This window comes from Plutella xylostella, chromosome 10, assembly GCF_932276165.1.
Source record: "Plutella xylostella chromosome 10, ilPluXylo3.1, whole genome shotgun sequence".
NCBI lineage: Eukaryota > Metazoa > Arthropoda > Insecta > Lepidoptera > Plutellidae > Plutella > Plutella xylostella.
Genome location: NC_063990.1, coordinates 3,112,592 through 3,126,073, shown reverse-complemented (window position 1 = coordinate 3,126,073; position 13,482 = coordinate 3,112,592). Strand labels below are relative to the sequence as shown.

Below are 13,482 nucleotides of genomic sequence, written 5' to 3'. Positions count from 1 at the left end.
TGTTCAGCTTATCTTAACGCTACTATTTGTATCAGGAATTCATAATAGCGCAAAGGTGGTTCACCGCGAAAGCTGATACACAGAAATGCACGGTATGTTATACTATTGTACTGCGTACTTAGATCAACAATATACGAACCGGGTGGAGTGTCATTGCAAAAGAAACGTCTCGACACAGCATCGCACTTCTTCCATTGACCTCTTATTTTAATTAGTTCGGTTAGAAGATTTGTGACACTATTTTATTCTATCCCCAAGGTCTAAACTGCCTTCCTAAGCTTGGACCATTTCCCACCACGCTGGTCCCCTGTGGGTTGGTGGGTTCACATATCTAGATGTACTAAATCTAGCTATGCAGGTTTCCTCACGATGTTTTCATTCACCGTAAGAGTGATGGTATACATTGTAGGTACATGTCAGCGCCGGGATTCGAACCCGCATCTCTTGCCTCTTGCGTGAAAAGCGGGCGCTTACCCGGCTGAGCTTCATTGGTACAAGTGGTGGTCATAGGTTGAACTTAAAACAGAATGCTAACAATTTTTTGTTTTGTTTTTGTATGTGACACACTATCTTGTTCGTATATTGAAAATCTAGGACATGTATATGCGTATTTATAATGGCAGCGTCCGTCTGATGTCTCGTGGTAACCTGACGCCACTGTATGTGGAATGTGTATGGTAAATAAAGTTATTGCTTTGTCTTGCTATTTATTTCGTTGAGCCATGCTTTGTTCAATAATGCTGATTTAAGACAGGATGTGTAGGTAAGTGCTACTAGGTAGAACTGCTATTGGAAATATAAGATTGTTTTTTGCTGTAGGTACCTACCTACACATTTTTTACTCATGTGATCAAGCGAGCCGTATTGCTGTTTTAAAATGTGTACAATGATCTCAGGGTACACATAGGTACATATCTAGATGTGCAGGTCTCCTTACGATATTTTTCCTTCACCGCGAGATCTTACTGTATAGAATTCCTTATTTCTAACAATTGACGCAAAAAGAGGGGTATCTGTGGTAGCATAGCTCATTTTCGTTCAGTTTTTTTTTTCGGATCATAGATAGTACTCGTATTTGAGACGTAGATCTGAGAAATATTTTAATCAAAAACGAATTATATTGTTGATTTGATGCATGCCAGGATTTGAACGCACGGCCTCTCGAATAAACGTTTGGGTTCCCTTAATATTTAAATGAAACAAAACTTTATACGTTTATGGATAAATAAATATATTTATAAAAACAAAAATACAAAACAATTGACTGTCATATAAAAATATACATAACCTACAAAAACATAGAATATTTTCTATGAATCATGTACATAACTCAATGTGCAGTTGAGCACACCAATTAAAAAAAACCATGCAATGTTATAGATTCTACGGGGAAGGCAAAGATACATTGCTGTATTATATTTAAGTGTCAGTATTAGATAGGCAAATCTACATAAATTATCATCTGGATAAAACAATATCTTGAAAAAAGTTAATAAAAGGTAAATGCTATATTTGATGAATCTTTTCATCCAAAATTCAGGCTACATAAATAGGATAATACAAATATAATTATGGTCATACATGACTTTCTATGTTCCATGATTTAATATATTATGAATATAAATAATATGTTTGTGCACCACTTTTAAATGAAGTTATAATAATTAACCTTTAATTTCTTACTTAAACTTAACGTTTTAATATGACATTAGTGCCACTATATAATTAGAAACTATATCACAGTATTTTTGTATACCTACTAGCTTAACAAACAGAATTTATAAAACTTATAGTTTAATGTTGTTGTTCTATACATAAATCATTCTTTCAAAACATGGTGTATTGACGATTACATGTTATGTACTCATTGCAAATTGATTTGTTAATGACAAAAACAGGGAATCAACATTTTTGTTTACGGCTACTCAAAAATTCAGATGTTCCTTATGTTCTATAAGTTGATTTAAATCACTATAAGAACAAACCAAATAATTTCTTTACAACCAATAAAGTAATGTCGCTCAATGAGATCTCGTAGGACATTTACTTGAGGAATACCTCATAGGTTTCACTTGTTACCAGAACTATTTCCTTATGAGTGCTATCTTGGACAAAACTTTTCATTCGGAAATAGGAAGCAATGAAGAGACATGAACCTGAAACAATAAAAAAACCATTAGGTACTTATTACGTATGGACCGAAAGTGGGTTGTGAATCTTTTATACCACAGAGCAACGAACAACTATAGACAGCCTAAAAAATATATCATTCTCCATAGTAAAAAGTCACGTGACCATGACCAACAATGTTTCTATGGAAAATGTTTTTTTTTTCGTGAATTTTGACATTGTGTTTTTATTTAACATGCTGCACGCCTTAGTACCTTTTTGCAACACCCTGTATAGGTATAATTATTATCCGTAAAATTGCATCACCCGTTTTTTGTAAAGGCTAACCAGTCTCACCTTATAGAACCTTAAACAGTGTTGCAGCCATGAAATTGGAGCTTAGCGAGTTCTACTACTGCTGCGAGCCATGGTCATTGGTCATGGTTATTTTACTAGATCGTGCCCCACTACTAGGCAAAGGCCTCCTTATAAACTGGCCACCGTTCCCGATCATGTGCCGCCATTGGCCATCACTTGATTATATACGTATTCATAATTCTTTTTTAAATTTTCTGTTAAACTAACATATTATTATAGGTGGAGATGGGCATGGCATCTGGCAAGGCGAGAAGACTTTAGAATCTAAAGTCTTGGTCCATCTAAAGTTTAGATGGACCAAGCCAGTGTTGGAGTGGAGGGAGGGACGGTGATCAGTTGGTAGACCGCCAACCCGTTGGCCTGATGATATTAGGAAAGCAACTGGACCAAACTGGATAAGTGTAGCACAGGACCGTGAAGCTTGGCATAACATGGAGGAGGCGTATACCCTGCAGTGGGTTGACGAAGGCTGATGATATTATTTATCCGTAGGTACCTGGTAGGATCATAGACGGTATTAAATCCGGGCAAGTCATACCACATTATGCAGCTGACTGTACGTTATTGGATCGATACAAATATGCCATGTGGATCGGATGGAATAAACGCACCGAATTTTTGCTGCAAGTGGAAGTGCGTCAAGATCTTGCCGTATCGACCTGGATGGAGGCTCGCGGAGTAAACTAAAAAGACATCCTTACCTGGTAGGATCATACACAGTATTGAACCCGGGCACGTCCAGCACGTTCCGTCCCTTTCTGTTTTGCAGCTCGTAGCTGAGGCTGAGCTGATCCCGCAGGGAGTCCGCCGGCAGGAAGCGCAGCTCCTCGTAGTGAGAGTGGAACTGAGGGACCACGGTGAGGCCCACTTTGCCGTAGCGACCTGTGGGGAGAGGATTTGGTTGGTAAAACTATAGGACGTAGGATATGGTAAATGAGTTATGTATCCGCCAATCAGATATTTTTTTATAAATTTTCGGAGTTTGGTGAGCAGGAGTACTATTTATATACCAGGGATAGATACGCTTACAAAGTAATTTAAAGGTTTTGCATGCGTCTAAGTATTTTTGCAAAAATAAAAAGTAGAGCTTACCTACGATATATCCCATGGTGACGTCATCTGGATACCGCAATTTATTGCATATGCTGATGAACCGGCCACCACTGCAAGAGAATGATAAGTTAAAGACTCCTCTAATGTTAAAAATAAGAACTGAAGACCAATTATGTGACGGATGCCCTTCAAGCTTTCGAAGATATACACGTGTACATAAGACTTATCAGCTCAGGTTTATCACGTTCAGTATCAATAGTAGTATCAATCACGAATCACGAATATTGTCGACTTTAGTCGATAGGAGTTTGTAACGTTACCGACAGGGGCGTAAGATGTCAATACAACCAACCGCCTATCGAATTACCTATCGACTAGAGTCGACAATATTTGTGATTGGTAGCCTGACCACAGAAAATGTCTCCACTCAGCATGTGTTATACGCTAGTGACTCACCCAGTGACGGGCAGGATCTGCAGCGCGAGGCTGCGGCTCATGCACATGCCGGCGCCGAACGTCGCGAACCAGAACACCTCGCCGCTTTCCGTCTCCTGGAATAAAGGACTCGGTCAGGAATCAAACTTGTAGTCTTCTGTAAAGCCGGGTGTTGACTACGCGCTCCAACTGGGCGGAAATTCTAGACCTTCTTGGACTGCGCGTCGTTTGGACTATGGACCGTTCCATAAGGGATGGGACATGAGACGTTATGCTGCGCAAGCCTGGAGTGCCTAGTGGGTACCCGGGTAGAACTTCAAGCAGATTGCTTCAACATCAACGTCAAACTAGAGGCCTCGCCTACAGCAGCGATGTTGGATCGAGTAGCCGTCTATAATAATATTTATACTTTTGTCCACTCTACACGGAAGCCGAATCCGGTGTACTCTGACCTAAGAGCTATGGTCTCCAAAGCACTCATCAAGCACATATCACGTAAAGCGAAACATTCAAAAACACAAATGACAAAATTATGCTAATCCCGCTAACGAGGGCGAACACAGTGATGTTTGCACTGTGTAATGTTCCATCGATGCCGAAACATTAACTATTTCGCAAATAATGAATTTAAACTACGACTGGATGTTCCGAGGGATTTGTTGCGCTTTGGAAGGGTTTTCCCGTGGGATTTTTGGAAAAGTTGTCTATTAAATCATTCAGGGTGTCGGCTAACTTCGTGCCAAGCTTCGTTGTACCGATTTCGGATCACAGAATAATCAAGATAATTATTCTGAGTGTAGGTGAGCCTTAATATTGATATCGGCGAGTTGAGGGTAGAGGATAATATCCACGTAAGCGAGCAGCGCGTGGGCACTTTTCACTTTTTTGTGAGCAGCCGTGGTGAGCAGACGGTCAGATGGAGGGAGTGATCGGTGCCGTGGGAGCTTGAGGACCAGGCGCGTGGAGCCGAGGCGGAACACCGTGTGCGAAGCTAAGTCACCTTTCTACTCGTATTTACTTTTTGTCTCTCGTATATGATTGAGAAGTTATACCTACACTTTATTTCTTGAAGGACGCTAACCCACGGCTGCAATTTCCATCACACTGGTATAGGGATTAGATAGGTACACTAAAGGTCTTCTACCTCGCTCATTCAGTATTTAGCTAGCTAGAGAAAAACCTACACATTACACATTCCCTTATTTTAGCTTTGGTTCAACTTATTTTAGTTTAGAATAGGGACTTCTGGATAGATACAAATAGGCAGAAGCGGGCTGGTGATGATGATGATGATGATTATCAAATAACTAAAACCTGACAATAGATCTCACTTCAAAAATAATAAATTCTTATCAAATAAAAAATATACACCTACCTTCAAATTTGTTCTATGGTTCTTTGTTCAAATTATTGATTTTTCATTAGGTAAATAAATACTTCTATAGAATCTATGCTATAGTAATTATTCAAAGAATAAAGTAGATACATACTTAAATAAACTTTTCAAAGATGATTTATTGTAGTATCTATATGGCAGAGAAGATTATTTGACTTTGAGTTTAAAAACAAGTAACAGCGCAGGGAAAGAATTGATTGACGGAGAAATTTACTCTAATAAGTGTCAAGATATCACAAATAAGGGTCCTAGATACTTAAACTAAATCATTTCTGGTCCTATATTGCTCAATAAATACAAATGGCTTGAAGGTAGATCAGATTCCTGTCCAATTTGCATATTTTCAGAAAGTTATGTAAATTCTTACCCATAGAAGTGTTTGTTTCCTTGTTAAATCAATAAATTCTAATGTAAATAAAGATAGCACGGATATAGTAGGAATAAAGTTAGCTAGGATATATTTATTACAACTATTTATAATATATTTGAATAAGTTTATATAATATTCACTATTTCATAACAATTATCCTATATTCCAATAAGATCAAAGAATATTCACTATTTCATATTATATATTTAATCTTTTAAAATAATACCTAAATCACTTCCCACTTGGCTACAAAATTAGAGTCATATTATTATGTTTTCAAATACTTATCTATTATGAAATTCATGATTTAATAAAGTTACTATACTGTAAATTATTGAACTATTCTAGTTTCAGTTAATTTATGATTATAAATATGATTGTCCCTTTAGCTTTGACAACATGTATTCATGTTGATTTATTTACATGAAATAAATATAAAACATGTAAATATATAAGGTTAGGAGCAAGGGAAGTGATTAATAAGTTGGTCGGAGGAATGTCCAAGTCAATGGTTGTGTTCCACGAGGGCTCCGATTGAATATTTGCTATTATTTATCTATTTTAGAGTCTTATATATTGATTCAATCGGGTGTAGTGATCAAGGCCTACAAAGCGTATGGAGGGGCTTCCCTTATTAACCAACACCAAAAAACATTATTATCTATATTATTATCTTTATGTACTTACCTGTAAATATGTATTTATCGTACAAATAAAAGTTATACATCAAAGTTGTAGTATATAGGTCAATAATTATAGGCAGGTAGGAAGTATGTAATCAGTTCTAGGTCATAGTTTTATTTAATTCACTATCTTTCGTTTATTGGGTTACAACACAACGTAGGGTTTCTCTGGATGTTTCATGGCCAATTCAAAGCAGTATTTGTTTCACTTTTATTTCACTCAAGTAAGTTTTGTTGTAGTTTCAAATATCTTCTTAGTAAATCCAATAGGTAGGAGTTAAGTAGGCAGGCGGTAGGGCGAAACGTTACAATTTGGTACCGAAAAGACCAGGATATTAGATGTTGTTAGGGAATTTGCTTCATCTCTTCATGTTAGATATCAGGCAGGTAGATTTCTGTTCTTTTATCTGGAATTTAACAAGCCAATTTGATTAATATAGTACTTATTTACAAATAAATCACAATATTAACTCACTTTTGCATAGTAGGATAGGTAACTTACGTTTGTCTCGAAAAAACATTAAGTTTTGTTGTTTGCCTTTGAGATTAGTAAGTAAATATTTACTCAATATGGCGGTTTTCACATAAAGGCATTTCTTTTAATGTTATGGCTAGAAGAAAGTTTCAAAAGTTTGTTTTGAAAAAACTTTATGCAGCATTGCACCACAAACAATAAAAGACAAAAGGTTATTTTTTTTAACAGAGTAACTTTTATTGCGTCACAGACAAGTATAATATTTGGCAGTGTGCTGTGTGCATTATTATACATTACATGAAAATCACTGCAAGTTATAATTTTTCACTTTACTCGTACTAATACTCTCAATATGTTTACGTTATAATAAGTCTCTTGTTCGTAATGATTTGTTACATACTAGGGGTAGGAAAGTGATTATATCCTTGATATAATCACAATTTGTTGCCGTGGAGTGATCGAACTTATAAACGAAAGAAATTTAATAGGAAGCGCAAGAGACTAGGTTTTGTATTGGAACGGAACGTAATAAGAAAGCATTTGTGAAGATAGGTAGGTAGTTGATAAAGTTAGGATGAGGAAATGGAAATAATCCATTTATTAAAATGTACTTAATAAGTAGGGGTTGTAGTAATGTTATGTAGCTCATTAAAAAATTACAAAAGATTAGGGGTTGTATGTGGCTATGCTCTTCATGGAGAGGAAATAATAATCATCATCAGCAGGGGTTGTGATATGTATATGATATGCTCTTATAATTATTATTATGATTGTGATATGATATGCTCTTCGTGGAGTAAGGGGAAATAATCATTATCATCATCAGGGGTTGTTTGTGTATAAGACTATGTTTCTCGTGGAGTTAGAGGATATAATCATCAGAAGTTGTATAATATAATGGATTCTTATTCAGGACATTAAGTATCTATAAAATTTAATAGGTTACTTAAGGTACCTACTTACCTTTAAAGAGAATAACATAAAACATAGTAGGTAGGTCATATTAGTGTTGCTCTGAATCACTATGAACGGTTCCTCTGATTATGTAGCTGATTAGGGAATTATTAGTGAATAGGGGTTGTAGGTAAAATAATGATATGGTCTTATTTTAGGTAAAAGCAGTAAATTTATTAAAATAAAAAATTATAAAAAAAAAAAACAAATGTAACGAAAAGACGGCGCATTTTAGTCCTTATGAACAACCTGAAATTATTAGAATAGATATAGACATTCTGGCTCAGGTAGATGAGGGGTGGGGATTTTGGTCTGGAGGTGCGGTCGGCTGCATTGGTGGGTCGAGGAGTTTGCGTGGCGGGGCTTGTATGATTGCTGCTGGATTGGACTGGCCTGGTTGGGGGGGGATCGGTAGTTATAGCAACTAGTCTATAATTATTAATCATCCTTTTGGCTGGGTTGGTTCAGTTTGGTATTGGTTGTATGAGTTTTGTTGTTCTTTGGTTTGTTGATGTGGTTGATTGTGCTTCTGGATTGGATCTTTGCTTGTCATCGACTAGGTGCTTAAAAACTGGGCTCTAAAATTACTATACTTGAATGTTTGAAAGAGTAGATAATATATTATACAACATTGATCATAGGAGTTGGGATAGAACTGTAACACTATCTATGCTATCATCCTAAATTAGAGTAACCGGAAAGGTCCAAATGTCTAATTATCAGATTCCAGAGAGCCAATTAGTAACAGATGTTATCAGACATTTTCCTAAACAAATACAATGAGTTACAGTTAATAAAGAAAAGAAAATATAACATTAATCTCATTTGAAAGAAAAAATAATAAAAAATATTTTGTGATGAAAGGGTACTGGTCAGACATAACAATAAATTTAGAAAACAATTAATGTAGATCAAGTAAACTGTTGTTGATAAAGTGTTAGACCATATAAAGTAGGCTAGGACCTCATTTAGTGTCAATATATTCTTTGTAAGTTAAGAATTATGCGGGTAGTTTAGTTGTTCCTATTTTGAGCGCGGTTGCAATACACTTCTTCACCTGAGTCAGGATGTTTACTTCATAGTATATAGTCTCAGAGTTTGGTTGTCAAATATAGAACATCATCATCATCAGCATTCACAAAGTATGTCATATCCTGAAAAGAAGAATAGAATTTAATTAGAAAAGCTAAGTATTGTGATGATTTACATAATTATAAAAATTCAGGAAATGACTATTTAGTTCAATATAACTTAAGTAGACTAATAGGATAATACATTTAGGGAATGGCTTTATGAATGGTAATCAATATTGGATCTACAGGGGTATGATTTTCATAACAGTCTAACAAAATTTAAGTAGAGGAAGTATTAAAAAAATGTATTACAATATGTAAAAAAAGGGTACTTACTTATTGAAGAATAGTAACTTTGGTCTATAAGTAGTGAGGCATTGTGAATGTTTTGTCACAGTGGATGGTTTGATCAGTGGTTTATCATATGTTTTGGTCCGGCAAGGGGTGTGGTTGGATTTACATTGTTAAGTTTGTTCCTGAAATAAATCAAATCACTCTTTAGGCATAATTCATATAAAGTAGCGAGAACATTAAGTAAATGTAGGAGTGCAAGAGTGGATTAGTAGGATGTTTATTTTATAGGTGAGGGGTTGACAATAAGTTAAAATAAGTTGATTAGTCTTGTCAGTTTTAATTCAATACTGTATGGGAGATATTTAATTGAGTTAGATTTGGTCAGTGTGAAGGAAAGGGTGTGCGACAATAGAAGAAAGGGTGTGTATAACAATAAGTCTATTATAAACACAAGATCCGTAAAACAGAGCTATTGTATGTATAAATAACTAACAATTCAGAGGTTATTTATTTTGAATCACGATAATTTGGGCATGAGGACTTAGCTTAGTAGCATGCATACAGGGTATTTGAAAGAATAATGACACTTACCTGTAAGATTCACTCATTATTTTAGAGTTTCGTAAGTTTAATCGGGTAAACTTTAGATTTCTTCGTGCGATCGATGTTGTTGAACACAACGACGCATGCTTTTGTTTTGATTAGTGCAGAAAAAAAAAACAGCCAAACAGGTTAAGGTTATGTCAGGTTGACATTGACAGTTTAGTTTTAATAAATTTGACAGTTAGACAGGTAAGGCACATTTACACAAACAGCCTAGAATAAGGATTATGGAGACCGTGTTTTTCAAATAGGGGTTTTGAGGGAGAGTTGTAATATCTCAGAAAAATGTTTAGTTACCTAGTAACATTATTTTCGACTTAGGTAGTTACTGAGGGTAGAAAATGGTTGAAGTAGAAGTAGTAGTTAGACATATTTGATAAAATAAATAGTGTATTAGTGTAATAGGTTGACGAAAAAAAACTAGATGGCGGTATTTTAATGTTTTGGTATCGATGGAATATTGGGGTGGATTTGTCTGTTACATGAGAGTAGGAACTTTCAATTTTGGTAAAATTGATCTGATATAATTTTCTTTTACAGAGAAAACAAAATGGTAGGGTATTTACATAGCCATTTCCCGGGGATTATGTCGTGATTATAATGTTTCGAAAAATTGAAAGGGCAAAGAATGTGGAAGGAAGAAAACTACTTTAAACGTCATTTTAAAGTCTGAATGATAAGAATGTTAAAGGTACCTGGCCAGGTCTTACATAGTTGATTAAAGGATGATGAAGAATGAAGTTTTACTTATTTAATATTGAGTGCGATTTATAATCATGACAAATACAACTGGGAAATGAAGGGTTTATTGATACTTCGTTCAGACACACACACACACACATTTATAAGGGAAACTTTGGTATATTGTTTCTGTAAAACTTGATTGAGTTACCTATTATATAGGTACTTATTTAGCTAAAAAAAAAAAGAAATTTATTCCAAAAGTTGCCTTTATTTCACAAATATTTTCCAAATGATCAACTAGTGTAGATACAAGAATTATTGCTACTTATGTAATAAGTATTTTAATAAATTTTTTTTAAAAAAAAGTAAAATCTTAAAAGAAAAAAGATTTTTATAAAAAAATAGTTAATTTCATTTTAAAACTACTAACTTAATAATATGTGGGGACATCTCACACACGGTCATCCGACCCTAAATTAGGCAGAGCCTGCAATATGGGTATCGGACCGTTAGTTAGTAGTGTGCAAATTGGTTCAAGTAATTTACACACCATACACTCTTAGTCTTGCTTTTGTAGTAAATTGGCGAAGAAAGGCGGTTCTACTCGGGCACAAACGTGGTACAAACGCTTTAGTCGATTTATTATTGAAGTTAGCTATGCACGCATTAACACATGAGACGTCTATACAGGCTATAGATGTTTTTACAAAGTACCTTTTACAGACTCCACACGACACACTACACTTTACACAAAAAAAAAATAATTACTTTGAAACAATTTGCTTAGAAAAATATCTACATAACAAAAGTTGATCATGACGGAAAACAAATACACTTTACACCAAAAACACATTCTGATCGAAGTGTAAATAAACTAGATGTATTTTCTTTTCAATTTAGGTAGGTAAATGATAGAAAAGAAAATTAATAATTAGATACATGATATTTTATTGATTTAATCAGTGGGGAGGAAAAAGGCCTTGATGTTTATTAGAGTGGCGTGAATCAGAGAAAGAGGATGAGAGTTGTGGTGAATTGAATATCTAAGAACCTATGTATTGAAAAAAATAATACCTACAAACTTGTAGTTATGTGAAAGTGGCTTTAGTAAAATATCATGGCTGTTCTCCTGCACTGAAGGAAAGATTCCGATTTCACCTTAATCACACAACACTATACAAAAGAGAATATTTATGAAGATTTTGGTGTTAGGTTAGGACAGCATAGTCAAATTATACTGTTGTATGTACAGTATCTTCATAATATTCTATACTCAACATGTACTTACTTTTGTCATTTTGCTGGATTGGAGGGGGATTGAAAAGTTGTGAATCAGTTGTAAACATGAATGCAATAATGGTTCACAATAATAATTCTCTTTCTAGTTTTGGTAAAGTGATACTTGATATTTCTACACTCTACATCAAGCTCGGAGATTGGTGGACATTGTTCCTGGGGATTGTTAGAATGAGACTTGAACTTTATTAATTTCTATTGATGATGCATCGTCGAAAACATAGGGCGTGGGAGAGTTCGTGCTCTAAGAGGGCGTGCTGAAGATGCCATAGAATTCTTAAAAATAAATTTAAGGTTCTGTGGTTTCTCATTTAGTATTGGATCCTTCTGATCGACAGGGTATCCCCTTGTTCCCGGTTTATTGGAGCATGAATAATCTACTAAGTATTCGATCAATAGTTATGTAAATAATAAATAATAATAGGGATGGTCGTTGATTTTTGATAATTTCTGGGGATCTTGTTGGCTAATCATCTGAGTCATTTTACACTCACACACACAGACATATTGAGGTGATGATCGGAATTTCCTTTTACAAATTTTTCATCGTTTAAATTCTATGAATTTGATATTTGCGAAAATAAAGGGTGGTGTATATTATTGTGTATATTTTTTCCATATCTCAATTATATAATATACTTGCGATACTACAAAAATATAAGGGGTTGAATGTAATGTTCCATCGATGCCGAAACATTAACTATTTCGCAAATAATGAATTTAAACTACGGCTGGATGTTCCGAGGGATTTGTTGCGCTTTGGAAGGGTTTTCCCGTGGGATTTTTGGAAAAGTTGTCTATTAAATCATTCAGGGTGTCGGCTAACTTCGTGCCAAGCTTCGTTGTACCGATTTCGGATCACAGAATAATCAAGATAATTATTCTGAGTGTAGGTGAGCCTTAATATTGATATCGGCGAGTTGAGGGTAGAGGATAATATCCACGTAAGCGAGCAGCGCGTGGGCACTTTTCACTTTTTTGTGAGCAGCCGTGGTGAGCAGACGGTCAGATGGAGGGAGTGATCGGTGCCGTGGGAGCTTGAGGACCAGGCGCGTGGAGCCGAGGCGGAACACCGTGTGCGAAGCTAAGTCACCTTTCTACTCGTATTTACTTTTTGTCTCTCGTATATGATTGAGAAGTTATACCTACACTTTATTTCTTGAAGGACGCTAACCCACGGCTGCAATTTCCATCACACTGGTATAGGGATTAGATAGGTACACTAAAGGTCTTCTACCTCGCTCATTCAGTATTTAGCTAGCTAGAGAAAAACCTACACATTACACATTCCCTTATTTTAGCTTTGGTTCAACTTATTTTAGTTTAGAATAGGGACTTCTGGATAGATACAAATAGGCAGAAGCGGGCTGGTGATGATGATGATGATGATTATCAAATAACTAAAACCTGACAATAGATCTCACTTCAAAAATAATAAATTCTTATCAAATAAAAAATATACACCTACCTTCAAATTTGTTCTATGGTTCTTTGTTCAAATTATTGATTTTTCATTAGGTAAATAAATACTTCTATAGAATCTATGCTATAGTAATTATTCAAAGAATAAAGTAGATACATACTTAAATAAACTTTTCAAAGATGATTTATTGTAGTATCTATATGGCAGAGAAGATTATTTGACTTTGAGTTTAAAAACAAGTAACAGCGCAGGGAAA

General features: G+C 35.2%; 1 protein-coding gene across 1 annotated transcript in view; it reads right to left on the bottom strand.

Moving 5' to 3' along the window:
- Window positions 1–1,210: 1,210 nt before the first annotated feature.
- Window positions 1,211–13,482, bottom strand: part of LOC105390350 (fringe glycosyltransferase) — a 30,114-nt gene continuing 17,842 nt past the window's right edge. Inside the window, exons 5-8 of the mRNA XM_011561638.3 lie at window positions 3,997–4,091; window positions 3,580–3,650; window positions 3,189–3,369; window positions 1,211–2,156 (exon numbers count right to left, since the gene is read on the bottom strand). Coding sequence (XP_011559940.3) covers window positions 2,102–2,156; window positions 3,189–3,369; window positions 3,580–3,650; window positions 3,997–4,091 — 402 coding nt within the window. The 3' untranslated portion in view covers window positions 1,211–2,101. The remainder of the gene's footprint in view (window positions 2,157–3,188; window positions 3,370–3,579; window positions 3,651–3,996; window positions 4,092–13,482) is intronic.